General features: G+C 46.0%; 1 protein-coding gene across 1 annotated transcript in view; it reads right to left on the reverse strand.

Annotated features, from left to right (window-relative positions):
- Positions 1 to 15,628, reverse strand: part of LOC109897759 (cadherin EGF LAG seven-pass G-type receptor 1) — a 94,122-nt gene that overhangs the window by 47,770 nt on the left and 30,724 nt on the right. Inside the window, exons 2-5 of the mRNA XM_020492309.2 lie at positions 10,923 to 11,579; positions 7,220 to 7,442; positions 4,170 to 4,285; positions 2,661 to 2,749 (exon numbers count right to left, since the gene is read on the reverse strand). Of these exons, the coding sequence (XP_020347898.2) occupies positions 2,661 to 2,749; positions 4,170 to 4,285; positions 7,220 to 7,442; positions 10,923 to 11,579 (1,085 nt within the window). The remainder of the gene's footprint in view (positions 1 to 2,660; positions 2,750 to 4,169; positions 4,286 to 7,219; positions 7,443 to 10,922; positions 11,580 to 15,628) is intronic.

Genomic DNA, 15,628 nt, shown 5'->3' on the forward strand with positions numbered 1-15,628 from the left:
TGAACCAGGGACTATAGTGATGCCTCTTGCACTGAGATGCAGTGCCTTAGACCGCTGCGTCTACGTGTGTGTGTTAACTAATTAACTGTACTAGAATGCTTAAAAGGCCGCACATTTTTTATATATCGGTAATTGGAATCTTTTTTTTGACAAGGAAAATATTGGATATCAGTATCGGCCAAAAATGTCATATCGGTGCATTACTAATGTTAGATGTTGTACACATTTTTTATTTTACCTTTATTTTACTAGGCAAGTCAGTTAAGAACAAATTCTTATTTTCAATGACGGCCTAGGAACAGTGGGTTAACTGCCGGTTCAGGGGCAGAACGACAGATTTGTACCTTGTCAGCTCGGGGATTCGAACTTGCTACCTTTCGGTTACTAGTCCAACGCTCTAACCACTAGGCTACCCTGCCGCCACATGGGGAAATATGTAAATCAGAAGACAGTCTAGGACCAGGCTCATGTTCTTACAGCTTACAAAATGATAGTGTATGTCTGCATATGACCAAGTATGAATGTATGTATGAGTAGGGGCACCGTAGTACAGTCGTGGCCAAAGGTTTTGAGAATGACACAAATATTAATTTTCACAAAGTCTGCTGCCTCAGTTTGAATGATGGCAATTTGCATATACTCCAGAATGTTATGAAGAGTGATCAGATGAATTGCAATTAATTGCAAAGTTCCTCTTTGCCCTGTAAATGAACTGAATCCCCCAAAAACATTTCCACTGCATTTCAGCCCTGCCACAAAAGGACCAGCTGACATCATGTCAGTGATTCTCTCGTTAATAAAGGTGTGAGTGTTGAGGAGGACAAGGCTGAAGATCACTCTGTCATGTTGATTGAGTTTGAATAACAGACTGGAAGCTTCAAAAGGAGGGTGGTGCTTGGAATCATTGTTCTGCCTCTGTCATCCATGGCTACCTACAAGGAAACACGTGCCGTCATCATTGCTTTTCACAAAAAGGGCTTCACAGGCAAGGATATTGCTGCCAGTAAGATTGCACCTAAATCAACAATTTATCGGATCATCAAGAACTTCAAGGAGAGCGGATCAATTGTTGTGAAGAAGGCTTCAGGGAGTCCAAGAAAGTCCAGCAAGCGCCATGCCCGTCTCCTAAAGTTGATTCAGCTACGGGATCGGGGCACCACCAGTATAGAGCTTGCTCAGGAATGGCAGCAGGCAGGTGTGAGTGCATCTGCACACACAGTGAGGCAAACACTTTTGGAGGATGGCCTGGTGTCAAGAAGGGCAGCAAAGAAGCCACTTCTCTCCAGGAAACATGGTGAGCGCTACCATCAGTCCTGTGTCATGCCAACAGTAAAGCATCCTGAGACCATTCATGTGTGGGGTTGCTTCTCAGTCAAAGGAGTGGGCTCACTCACAATTTTGCCTAAGAACAAAGCCATGAATAAAGAATGGTACCAACACATCCTCCGAGAGCAACTTCTCCCAACAATCCAGGAACAGTTTGGTGATGAACAATGCCTTTCCAGCATGATGGAGCACCTTGCCATAAGGCAAAGTGATAACTAAGTGGCTCGGGGAACAAAACATCGATATTTTAGGTCCATGGCCAGGGAACTTCCCAGACCTTAATCCACTTTGAGAAGTTGTGTTCAATCCTCAAGAGGCGGGTGGACAAACAAAAACCCACAAATTCTGACAAACTCCAAGCATTGATTATGCAAGAATGGGCTGCCATCAGTCAGGATGTGGCCCAGAAGTTAATTGACAGTATGCCAGGGCGGATTGCAGAGGTCTTGAAAAAGAAGGGTCAACACTGCAAATATTGACTCTTTGCATCAACTTCTTGTAATTGGCAATAAAAGCCTATGACACTTACGAAATACTTGTAATTATACTTCAGTATTCCATAGTAACATCTGGCAAAAATATCTAAACACACTGAAGCAGCAGACTTTGCGGAAATTAATATTTGTGTCATTCTCAAAACCTTTGGTCACGACTCTACATTCTCACATTTTCAAAGGTTTAGCCAGGCTAAAAACAACTAATATCTTTCCAGGAACAGTACTCTCAGTGGGTTCCATCTTTGAAGGTGAATACAATAACCTCCACTGCCCATAAACATAAAAAATCCTGCACAGAAAGCCCTGGATCCAGAAATAATTCTCTGCTTGAGGCCATCCCGTTTAGTTACACAGGCCTAACCCAGATTGTCTTTCAAAACAAGAGAACAAAGCTCAAAATGGAATCTCAATAATTCTATTCTTTGTCAATACAACGGCCTCAAATCAACTCTAAAATCGCCCAAAACAAAGACTAGCGTGTCTGTTCCCATGACAACCCTTTCAAACTCTGGACTCTGTGTGGAGTTTGAGGAGGTTGGGGGGATAGTATGAGTGCACTACTTGAATGACCTTTGGCCTGGAGGTTTATGAGGGCACTTCATCTGGGTTAATAACATCCTAATCCTACTGGTGCCCTAGTAACTGTGATTGAAGGATTTCTAAACCATGACCACCCCCTTCTCCCCCGCGCCCACCACACCACTCGTCACTTACCCCACAGACCAAGCGTGGTCTGGGTGAAGGCATGAAGCACAACAAGTAAACAGGGATCATTCTTTTAGTGATCAAATCTTATGTTATCATGATAGCCTCCACCTATCCAGGATGTGTGCTTACCTTGTTGTAGTAGTGTAGCTGTACTCTATGCCACTGACCATCACTGACCCCACTCAGGACAAAGGGTAATACGGTGGTTTTGGCTTCTCCTAGAGCGATGGAAACAGGACAAAGGAAACAGGAAAGAGTTTAATCGACACAGAATCCATTCCAACTGAGTTTGGCCCTTTTCATAGATACTTCCTCTCACTACTCTTTCTTTCTTTGAAGTCACAACCCTGAGCGTGTGACACCCAATGGCAGCCCTGCCACTTGGTTTGGTATAAAGCTGAGGGATGGGGCTGGGGAAGGTTTGGTATAAAGCTGAGGGATGGGGCTGGGGAAGGTTTGGTATAAAGCTGAGGGATGGGGCTGGGGAAGGTTTGGTATAAAGCTGAGGGATGGGGCTGGGGAAGGTTTGGTATAAAGCTGAGGGATGGGGCTGGGGAAGGTTTGGTATAAAGCTGAGGGATGGGGAAGGGGAAGGTTTGGTATAAAGCTGAGGGATGGGGCTGGGGAAGGTTTGGTATAAAGCTGACGGATGGGGCTGGGGAAGGTTTGGTATAAAGCTGAGGGATGGGGCTGGGGAAGGTTTGGTATAAAGCTGAGGGATGGGGCTGGGGAAGGTTTTGTATAAAGCTGAGGGATGGGGAAGGGGAAGGTTTGGTATAAAGCTGAGGGATGGGGCTGGGGAAGGTTTGGTATAAAGCTGAGGGATGGGGCTGGGGAAGGTTTGGTATAAAGCTGAGGGATGGGGCTGGGGAAGGTTTGGTATAAAGCTGAGGGATGGGGCTGGGGAAGGTTTGGTATAAAGCTGAGGGATGGGGCTGGGGAAGGTTTGGTATAAAGCTGAGGGATGGGGCTGGGGAAGGTTTGGTATAAAGCTGAGGGATGGGGCTGGGGAAGGTTTGGTATAAAGCTGAGGGATGGGGCTGGGGAATGTTTGGTATAAAGCTGAGGGATGGGGCTGGAGAATGTTTGGTATAAAGCTGAGGGATGGGGAAGGGGAAGGTTTGGTAGAAAGCTGAGGGATGGGGAAGGGGAAGGTTTGGTATAAAGCTGAGGGATGGGGGAGGGGAAGGTTTGGTAGAAAGCTGAGGGGTGGGGCTGGGGAAGGTTTGGTAGAGAGCTGAGGGATGGGGAAGGGGAAGGTTCAGAAAAACACAAACCTTTGGACCTCTTGAGTTATTTTAATATCGGTGCTACTGATCCAGATCAGTGAACACTACTTTAGTTAGATAGACTGTCGGTTAATGATTGTTTACTAGGCTAATGCCTCCATGGCAGTAATTCCCTGCCAAACTCAACACAACACAGTCTACTGGGTGAACTGCATGATCACTGTTTACCCTCAATTATCTTGGCTCCATAAACTCTGACCCCTGCCCAGTTGGTCAGAACCTCCCTGTTAATGAGATTTAGTATTTCACAGAGAGGGGGATAGGAGAGAGAAGTGAAGTGAAGCAAAGGGAACAGAGTAAATGGAAGAGTCTGGCGGCCATCTCTTCTCTGCATCCTTTACGTCCTTACCTGCTGAGAAGGTGAGCTGGATTTGATCCTCGATGATCTCCAAGGCCATGAAGTCGTGCTTCTCGTTAAACCTTCCGTTGTAAAGCAGCAGGGCATTCCTCTCTCTGGTGGCAAACCTGCAGGCCATACAGGAGGTCAGACAGGAGGTCAGACAGGAGGTCATACAGGAGGTCATACAGGAGCAAAGGTCACATTGATTGTACAGTACAGTACAGGCTTGGGGTAAAAAAAAACATTTCAAGTCCAGAAGTACAATGAAATTCTAACTCCAATTCCAATTTTTTTCCAATACTTTCAATTAGGAAAATTTGGAATTGGAAATTAATTTACTTTCTGAATTGACTAAAATTGAAATGGAATTGACCCTAACCCTGGTACAGTATATTATCAGCAGTATATTATCATTGATTGTATACTATATTATTACTTATTAAACAGTACAATATATTATATTATCATTGATTATACAGTACAGTACACTGAGTGTACAAAATATTAAGAACACCTTCCTAATATTGAGTTGCCCTCAGAACAGCCTCAATTCGTCAGGGCATGGACTCAAACAAGGTGTCGAAAGAATTCCACAGGGATGCTGGCCCAAATTGACTCCAATGCTTCCCACAGTTGAGTCAAGTTGGATGGATGTCCTTTGGGTGATGGACCATTCTTGATACACACGGGAAACTGTTGTGTGAAAAACAGTGCCTGGCACCTACTACCATACCCCGTTCAAAGGCACTTAAATATTTTGTATTGCCCATTCACCCTCTGAATGGCACACATACACAATCCGTGTCTCAATTGTCTCAAGGCTTAAACCTGTCTTGAGGTAATGAAAGAACGGGGGAGAGTGGGACACATTGAGAGACAAATTAACCTGGGAAATGACGGACAATGAGAGTGAAAAGGGAAAATTGAAAAAATAATCATATTGAACTAGAGACAATGAGAGGAGCAAAAGGAATTTGGAAAATTATGGAGGGAAGGAGGATTGGTGCGGACAGACATAGAACCAGAGCTAGTACTGGGAGCCATTCCGCTGTGTGTCATGAACCCTTTGGCACGTAGCGGGTACGGACACAAAGGTCAAAAGCCATATGGCACACGGCAGCGTCACAGGAAACCATGATCAACAAAGCCAAACATCTAGAGTCCCCTGGCTCCACGCATCACTTCCTGTTTTTACCTTTGCCAGGGAACCTGAGCTGGACGCGAGGAAGAGATGTTTCACTACAGCCTTGATATATAAAATGTCACTCCAGGCAAGCTCTTAAACTTTTAAAGTATTTCAAATTAAAAATGAATACTATTTGAACCAATATCTGCACCTAACCACTGGATGAAATGGCTTGTGCTTCTTTCGTGAAAACAGAACACAAATGTCAAGGCTGATGTACCAGCCCTGTGATTCAGCACTTCTGTGATTTGAAGTTCAGATGTGCCTATGCCTAAGCATGTCAAGTGAGTGAGACAACGAGAATGAGGCAATGAGGTTTATTTGTGATTCCATTGATACAGCCATTACTGCTTATTACAAAGGGTTGTATGTACAGTACCAGTCAAAAGTTTGGACACACCTACTCATTCAAGGGTTTTTCTTTATTTTTCCAACAGTCTTGAAGGAGTTCCCACATATGATAAGCGCTTGTTGGGTGATTTTCCTTCACTCTGCAGTCCAACTTATCCCAAACCTTCTCAATTGGATTGGGGTCGGGGGATTGTGGAGACCAGGTCATCTGATGCAGCACTCCCTCACTCTCCTTCTTGGTCAAATAGCTCTTACACAGCCTGGAGGTGTGTTGGGTCATTGTCCTGTTGAAAAACAAATGATAGTCCCACTAAGCGCAAACCAGATGGGATGATGTATCGCTGCAGAATGCTGTGGTAGCCATCCAGGTTAAGTGTGCCTCGAATTCTAAATAAATCACTGACAGTGTCAGCAAAGCACCCCCACACCATCACACCTCCTCCTCCATGCTTCACAGTGGGAACCACACATGCAGAGATCATCCGTACACCTACTATGCATCTCACAGCGGTTGGAACCAAAAATTTCTAATTTGGACTCATGAGACCAAAGGACAGATTTCCACCGGTCTAATGTCCTTTGCTGGTGTTTCTTGGCACAAGCAAGTGTCTACTTATTATTGGTGTAGTGGTTTCTTTGCAGCAATTCGACCATGAAATCCTGATTCACGCAGTCTCCTCTGAACAGTTGATGTTGAGATGTGTCTGTTACTTGAACTCTGTGATGCTGCAATTTCTGGGGCTGGCAACGCTAATGAACGTATCCTCTGCAGCAGAGGTAACTGTGGGTCTTCCTTTCCTGTGGCGGTCCTCATGAGAGACAGTTTCATCCTAACCTTTGATAGTTTTAGCGACTGCACTTGAAGAAACTTTCAAAGTTCTTTCCATTTTGACTGACCTTCATGTCTTTAAGTAATGGTGGACTGTGGTTTATCTTTGTTTATTTGAGCTGTTCTTGCCATAATATGGACTTGGTATTTTACCAAATAGGGCTATCGTCTGTATACCACCCCTACCTTGTCACAACACAACTGGTTGGCTCAAACGCATTAAGAACTAAATAAATTCCACAAATTAACTTTTAACAAGGCACACCTGTTAATTGAAATGCATTCCAGGTGAAGCTCATGAAGATGGTTGAGAGAATGCCAGCCCAGCTGTCATCAAGGCAAGGGTAGTTATTTTTAATAATCTCAAATCTAAAATACATTTTGATTTGTTTAACACTTTTTTGTTTACTACATGATTCCATATGTGTTATTTCATAGTTTTGACGTCTTCACTATTATTCTACAATGTAGAAAATAGTAAAAAATATAGAAAAACCCTTGAATGAGTAGGTGTCCAAACTTTTGACTGGTACTGTATATTCAGACATGGCGTTAGATGTGTACCTTTTGGCTCAGTACTATGTAACAAAAACTCCAGGTGTTTTTGAATGCAAAGAGAACCCCCCCCCCCAAAAAAAGCCACACGTACACATTATTATAGGGACATGTTATAAGACACATAGGTGTACTTACATGAAGGACACAGTGAAGTGAAACCTCTGTCGTAGCCCTCTGAAGGTGATGAAGGACTGGCCAGGGAAGCTGCGGGTGCTCATCTCACAATAGGGTTTCTGGTACTCCCCTGGGAGGCACTGGCACACAAACCCCCCCACCAGGAGATCCACACACCTGGCCCCGTTCTTACACACCCCCGGGACGCAACGGCCAGAGCGGGAGTTCACCTCACAATGCTCACCTGTAGGAAGGGAAAAGGAAACGGGCGGCCCAGGTGAGCGGGAGTTCACCTCACAATGCTCACCTGTAGGAAGGGAAAAGGAAACGGGCGGCCCAGGTGAGCGGGAGTTCACCTCACAATGCTCACCTGTAGGAAGGGAAAAGGAAACGGGCGGCCCAGGTGAGCGGGAGTTCACCTCACAATGCTCACCTGTAGGAAGGGAAAAGGAAACGGGCGGCCCAGGTGAGCGGGAGTTCACCTCACAATGCTCACCTGTAGGAAGGGAAAAGGAAACGGGCGGCCCAGGTGAGCGGGAGTTCACCTCACAATGCTCACCTGTAGGAAGGAAAAGGAAACGGGCGGCCCATGTGAGCGGGAGTTCACCTCACAATGCTCACCTGTAGGAAGGGAAAAGGAAACGGGCGGCCCAGGTGAGCGGGAGTTCACCTCACAATGCTCACCTGTAGGAAGGGAAAAGGAAACGGGCGGCCCAGGTGAGCGGGAGTTCACCTCACAATGCTCACCTGTAGGAAGGGAAAAGGAAACGGGCGGCCCAGGTGAGCGGGAGTTCACCTCACAATGCTCACCTGTAGGAAGGGAAAAGGAAACGGGCGGCCCGGGTGGGTATAAAAAACTGCTGAGTATAAAAAACGGAAAAACTGTTATTGACAAAAGTTGAGGTAGGTGTGTAAACGGGTACACATGTTCTCCTTTAAATCCTCCTTTCAGGCCTTTATATTGTGATGTGTCCTGGGCGAAGCCCCACAAATATATTTTGGGGAACAAGCTGAAATCAGTCAGGTTTTCAGCAGACACAAGTTCAACTCCATTACAACACAACCTACAAGCTAGTCTGAATGGACTCAGAAAGAGGGGGTTGGGGTCCAACTGCCCTTCACAAGCATGTCAAAACACAGCAGATTGTAACCACCATGCTCTGTGACCCAGACTGACCCTCGGCTCTTTGCTGGAACCAAACGGCTTGTGGCATAATGACAACCGAACAATGGAGTGTCTTTGTCCAAGCAGCAGGCCACCTTGGTGGTCTGTAAGACACCTGTCATGACCCGTCAGCAACCCACATTGACACTGTCCTGCCTGGTTAACTAGACCTGAGATGTGTTTCGGAGGTGACACCATTCAAATGGATGCTGATGTCAGTAGTGATGACATCACTCTGTTCTCCTTTCCCTAACAGCTTGGGGTGACCATTAAGGGGTCACGTACTGAGCTGAAAGATAGCTCCCAATAAAAAAAACAGGAAAGGATCATTTACAATATGGTAACAATGTATTACACGACAAGGCTTTTATATGGAAGCGATAAAGAACAGAGACAGGAAGACTACAGAGAAATGTGTGTGGAAAGTGAAGTGGGATTATGTCACCCTTTAAGGGTCATTGTATTACATATTATGAAAGAGAGCACCAAGGAGTCAAGAGATGATTTTCCCACAGGTCAAAAGGAACATTGTCAACCCACAAGGTCTTTGCATTCCAATGTGCCACTACCAGATCATTTCCAGCTCCCTGACAAGATCTGGATAAAAAGAACACCGATGACTTACGGGGCACGGAATTCCAGCAGGTAATGACCCGACTGCAAGACAGATAATCTCCGGTTTGGAGGGAATTACAAGGGATCTTTTTCCCGAAAGTGTGAGAAACCTGAGGCCAACACTGTCAGGTCAACCATCATCAGCCACGTTATGACTTGAGACTACCTGGGGCTGGCCAAGAGTCTTCAAAGCATAGATGGCTAGGGTTTGATTAACAGGTAATAGCTTCTCTGCAGAATCATGGTTTTGACTGTGGGCCATGTCTTTAATATAGGGGGAATATTAAGCTCTATAGACAGAGGCTCTGTCAAAGCAGATGTGCGTTCTCGGTGGGGGTAGGCATGTTTCTATCTAAGTACTAATGACACAGAGACTAACCATAACCCTAAACCAATGAGAGAAAGACTAACCCTAATCCTAATGATAGAGAGACTAACCCTAACCCTAACAACAGAGAGACTAACCCTAACACTAATGACACAGAGACTAACCCTAATAACAGAGAGACTAACCCTAACACTAATGACACAGAGACTAACCCTAACACTAATGACAGAGACTAACCCTAACACTAATGACAGAGACTAACCCTAACTCTAACGACAGAGAGACTAACCCTAACTCTAACAACAGAGAGACTAACCCTAACCCTAACAACAGAGAGACTAACCATAACACTAACGACAGAGAGACTAACCTTAACCATAATGACAGAGAGACTAACCCTAACAACAGAGAGACTAACCCTAACACTAATGACACAGAGACTAACCCTAACACTAATGACAGAGACTAACCCTAACACTAATGACAGAGAGACTAACCCTAACTCTAACGACAGAGAGACTAACCCTAACAACAGAGAGACTAACCCTAACCCTAACAACAGAGAGACTAACCATAACACTAACGACAGAGAGACTAACCTTAACCATAATGACAGAGAGACTAACCCTAACAACAGAGAGACTAACCCTAACACTAACGACAGAGAGACCAACCCTAAACCTAACAACAGAGACTAACCCTAACAACAGAGAGACTAACCCTAACAACAGAGAGACTAACCCTAACACTAATGACACAGAGACTAACCCTAACACTAATGACAGAGACTAACCCTAACACTAATGACAGAGAGACTAACCCTAACTCTAACGACAGAGAGACTAACCCTAACAACAGAGAGACTAACCCTAACCCTAACAACAGAGAGACTAACCATAACACTAACGACAGAGAGACTAACCTTAACCATAATGACAGAGAGACTAACCCTAACAACAGAGAGACTAACCCTAACACTAACGACAGAGAGACCAACCCTAAACCTAACAACAGAGACTAACCCTAACAACAGAGAGACTAACCCTAACAACAGAGAGACTAACCCTAACACTAATGACACAGAGACTAACCCTAACCCTAACAACAGAGAGACTAACCCTAACCCTAATGACAGAGAGACTAACCCTAACAACAGAGAGACTAACCCTAACCCTAATGACAGAGAGACTAACCCTAACACTAATGACACAGAGGCTAACCCTAACCCTAAAGACAGAGAGACTAACCCTAATCCTAACAACAGAGAGACTAACCCTAACACTATTGACACAGAGACTAACCCTAACCCTAACAACTGAGAGACTAACCCTAACCCAAACAACAGAGAGACTAACCCTAACCCTAATGACAGAGAGACTAACCCTAACACTAACAACAGAGAGACTAACCCTAACCCTAATGACAGAGAGACTAACCCTAACACTAACAACAGAGAGACTAACCCTAACCCTAATGACAGAGAGACAGGAAAGAAAGTCAAAAGCAAAGTCAGAGTGAAAGGTGAAAGAAAGACTGACGTGAAAAAGAGCGGATCAAGAATGGGGTGAAAGAAAAAGAGTCAAGTAGGAAACCAAAAAGTGGATAACAACACTCACCGGTGAAGTCCTCCGGACACTCACAAGTGTACCCGCCTTCCCTGCTCCGGCACTTGCCGTTATTCTGGCAGGGACCTGAGTAGCACAGGTCAATCTCCGTCTCACAGTAGTCCCCCGTGAAACCTGCTGGGCATCGGCAGCGCAGCCCCGTCACCGGGTGGATAGGCCTGAACAGCACCGTATCCGAGGACACGAAGGGTGCCGAGCTGTCGAACCTCAGCACCGACACACACTTCATGTAGTTCTCACAGGGCTCGCGGAGGCAGATGTTATCGTCAAAGGGCAGCACATGCTGGCTGGACACCAGGGTGAGCAGAGTCCGGTTCAGATAAATCTGCTCCTGCAGGGCTTCTGAGGGGAAGAAAGGTCCAGAGGGGATGGTGCCCCCGGGTCCGCCAGGAGGGCGCAGGGCGGAGAAGGTGACGTTGAGGATTCTCCCCTGGACGTGTGTGTCCTTCTGGATGTTGAAAACGAAGACGCCATCAGGGCGGGTGGACAGGACCGCTGCCACGCCCTCCATGAAGAGGGCGAGCAGCGGGGACAAGAAGCGCTCTTGGGACATGTTCTCAAGGCGCACCGTTATGCTGTTGGTCAGCATGTCGTCTGTGATAATGGTGACACGCAGGGTGCAGAGGGCCGTGACACGGTGGACACCGTCTGGAATCAGAGACAACCAGGATCAACCAGGGTCATAGAATAACACTTAAAGATACATTAAAGACACAAAGGTCATGTCAGTCAACATTTGAAAACATACCCCATTAACCTAATTGCAAACAAAGCACTGCTTTTCACCTCTGCTGGCTTGTTCCACTTTAACGTAATGCCTTTTGGTTTGAAGAATGGTCCAGTAACTTTTCAACTTTATCACCACAATAAAGCAAGATTCTTCAACAATGATCACTGGAGAAAGATTCCTACTGACTGTGTCAACTTTTTCATCCAGTGCCAAATCCAAGGTAAAACTCCAACCTGTGAACATTAGCGCAGACAGTGTTTCCTCCATTTAAACAGAAAGAGTTTGGGGATTTGGGATATAGGCTAGCAAAGTAGGTAGAAGCACGTTCAAGTTCACTGTTGCAACACTAACAATACAGTGCATGAATAAATGACATGGTGTAGTGTTCCTTGTCAGTATCTGACAGACACAATGTCCAATATACCATAGCCCTACACTATAGCCCTACACTATAGCCCTACACTATAGCCCTACACTAAAGTCCTACACCATAGCCCTACACTATAGCCCTATACTATAGCCCTACACCATCGCCCTACACAATAGCCCTACACTATAGCCCTACACTATAGCCCTACACTATAGCCCTACACCATAGCCCTACACTAAAGTCCTACACCATAGCCCTACACCATAGCCCTACACTATAGCCCTACACCATAGCCCTACACTAAAGTCCTACACCATAGCCCTACACTATAGCCCTACACCATAGCCCTACACTATAGCCCTACACTATAGTCCTACACCATAGCCCTACACTATAGCCCTACACCATAGCCCTACACTAAAGTCCTACACCATAGCCCTACACTATAGCCCTACACCATAGCCCTACACCATAGCCCTACACCATAGCCCTACACTATAGCCCTACACCATAGCCCTACACTAAAGTCCTACACCATAGCCCTACACTAAAGCCCTACACCATAGCCCTACACTATAGCCCTACACCATAGCCCTACACTAAAGTCCTACGCCATAGCCCTACACTAAAGTCCTACACCATAGCCCTACACCATAGCCCTACACTAAAGTCCTACACCATAGCCCTACACCATAGCCCTACACTATAGCCCTACACCATAGCCCTACACCATAGCCCTACACTATAACCCTACACTATAGCCCTACACTATAGCCCTACACCATAGCCCTACACCATAGCCCTACACCATAGCCCTACACCACAGCCCTACACCATAGCCCTACACCATAGCCCTACACTATAGCCCTACACTATAGGCCTACACTATAGCCCTACACTAAAGTCCTACACCATAGCCCTACACTAAAGTCCTACACCATAGCCCTACACTATAGCCCTACACCATAGCCCTACACTAAAGTCCTACACCATAGCCCTACACTATAGGCCTACACTATAGCCCTACACTAAAGTCCTACACCATAGCCCTACACTAAAGTCCTACACCATAGCCCTACACTAAAGTCCTACACCATAGCCCTACACTATAGCCCTACACCATAGCCCTAAACCATTGCCCTACACCAAGGCCCTACACTATCGCCCTACACCATAGCCCTACACCAAAGTCCTACACCATAGCCCTACACCAAAGTCCTACACCATAGCCCTACACTATAGCCCTACACCATAGCCCTAAACCATTGCCCTACACCAAGGCCCTACACCATCGCCCTACACCATAGCCCTAAACCATTGCCCTACACCAAAGCCCTACACTATCGCCCTACACCATAGCCCTAAACCATAGCCCTACACCATCGCCCTACACCATAGCCCTACACCAATGCCCTACACCATCGCCCTACACCCTACCCCTATAGCCCTACACCATAGCCCTAAACCATCGCCCTACACCACAGCCCTACACCCCACGCCCTACACCATCGCCCTACACCATAGCTCTACACCAACGCCCTACACCATCGCTCTACACCATCGCCCTACACCAACGCCCTACACCAACGCCCTACACCATCACCCTACACCATCGCCCTACACCATCGCCCTACACCATAGCCCTACACCAACGCCCTACACCATCGCCCTACACCATAGCCCTACACCAACGCCCTACACCATCGCCCTGCACCATCGCCCTACACCAACGCCCTACACCCTACCCCTTTAGCCCTACACCATAGCCCTACACCATCGCTCTACCCCATCGCCCTACACCAACGCCCTACACCATCGCCCTACACCATCACCCTACACCAACACCCTACACCATCGCCCTACACCAACGCCCTACAGCCCTACCCCTATAGCCCTACACCATAGCCCTACACCATCGTTCTACCCCATCGCCCTACACCAACGCCCTACACCAACGCCCTACACCCTACCCCTATAGCCCTACACCAACACCCTACACCAACGCCCTACACCCTACCCCTATAGCCCTACACCAACACCCTACACCAACGCCCTACACCCTACCCCTATAGCCCTACACCAACGCCCTACACCATCGCTCTACACCATCGCCCTACACCATAGCCCTATAGTGAGAGATGAAGGACTATGCCTAAAACCAGTGGGTTGAATAGGGTCAAGGGAATTATTTCCAGATTGTTAAGGCTTTGTTTGGCGTGCTCTCTACCCTGATGGTTCTTCACAGTACCCCTCTACCATGTGAACGCAGAGTGGTATAATTACCAAACAAAGAGGACAAGGTTTCGACTCTTGTTACACTGTCCTCTCACATACTGTCAACTCAGCCAGACACGCAAGGGTAGACACAACAAAAGCCCCCCCCCCCCCCCCCAACACACACACACACGAAAGATCCCCAGTAGCAGCTGGTCATACAAAGACATATGGTGCCAAGACACACAAAGGTTTGTAGACAAAAGAGAGATTTTCTGTACTTGTACCACATAATTACAAGGAACATGTATTTGTGTATATTAAGTATCTACAATTTGGGAAACTCTACCTCAGTCCAAATCAATGCTTGTCCCTACCCCACTCAGAGACCGTTTACTTTACCTCAGGAGCCAATTACTGCATTCCCATTACGTCTTTCAAAACCCACTTAACAAGATGAGAACAAAAGCAATCTGAATATTTGCCTAAAGAACATCTTTCAAGGCTTTTATTTGTGTTGTATCATGCAATACAATGTACAAGCTTTACGTTTGAGGTAAACTTTAAATAGGCGTACCAAGCCCATCCTGGTAAATAATCTTGAGCTATAAAATGCTGGGATCACAATAGAAATTCAAAGGCACTCTGACTGAAGACAAACAGGGTGATACACAACTAACAACTTGCTAAAGGCAAGGCACTGTACATTTCGTAAGATGTCTGCACCCTGTTCCCTGCATTAGCATTTATTATAATTAACACAGTCCCACACACATCTCACCTTAACCCAGTCCCATTTCAAAGGCCTTAATATCTGCGTTTGATAACTGTACCAATTGGCTTTTGTCATCATCTCGTTTGAAGTACTGGTCTCGTTATCTAGGAGATATGCTGATGCTTGCATGCCCAGGCAAACAGGACACCCTGGTGTGTGTCTGTCAGACACTGAGATACCCGCCACTAGAATTGGCACACAAGCCAAAGAGGTGCTCTTTTTCTACTGGGTGCCAAGCAGACCGCTCTCTGAATTCATGACTGGGTTGTAATTTTGTTAGACTGGGATTTTAATGCACTATTCATTACCAGGGTCTGTACCACCACGCTACTGCCTACTAATTAATTGTTGCTGATCAGACTATTCCATTTAATTTAAAACGAAAAAACATTTAGATTTTTTTAAAGTAGTTCATTTGTTTGCTGGTGGTATGTGCAACCTTGTCATCCCTTATTTTCGCTTGAATGGACCTTGTTGTGTTTTTAAACTGAAGTAACTAGTTGTCTGGCAAATGCTGCCTCTTCAATTTACTCCATATTTCTTCTGTTTGTACATGTCTTCTCATTTTACAATGTAAAGATTTGCTGTTCAGCAATAGTTCATCATTT

This window comes from Oncorhynchus kisutch, linkage group LG10, assembly GCF_002021735.2.
Source record: "Oncorhynchus kisutch isolate 150728-3 linkage group LG10, Okis_V2, whole genome shotgun sequence".
NCBI lineage: Eukaryota > Metazoa > Chordata > Actinopteri > Salmoniformes > Salmonidae > Oncorhynchus > Oncorhynchus kisutch.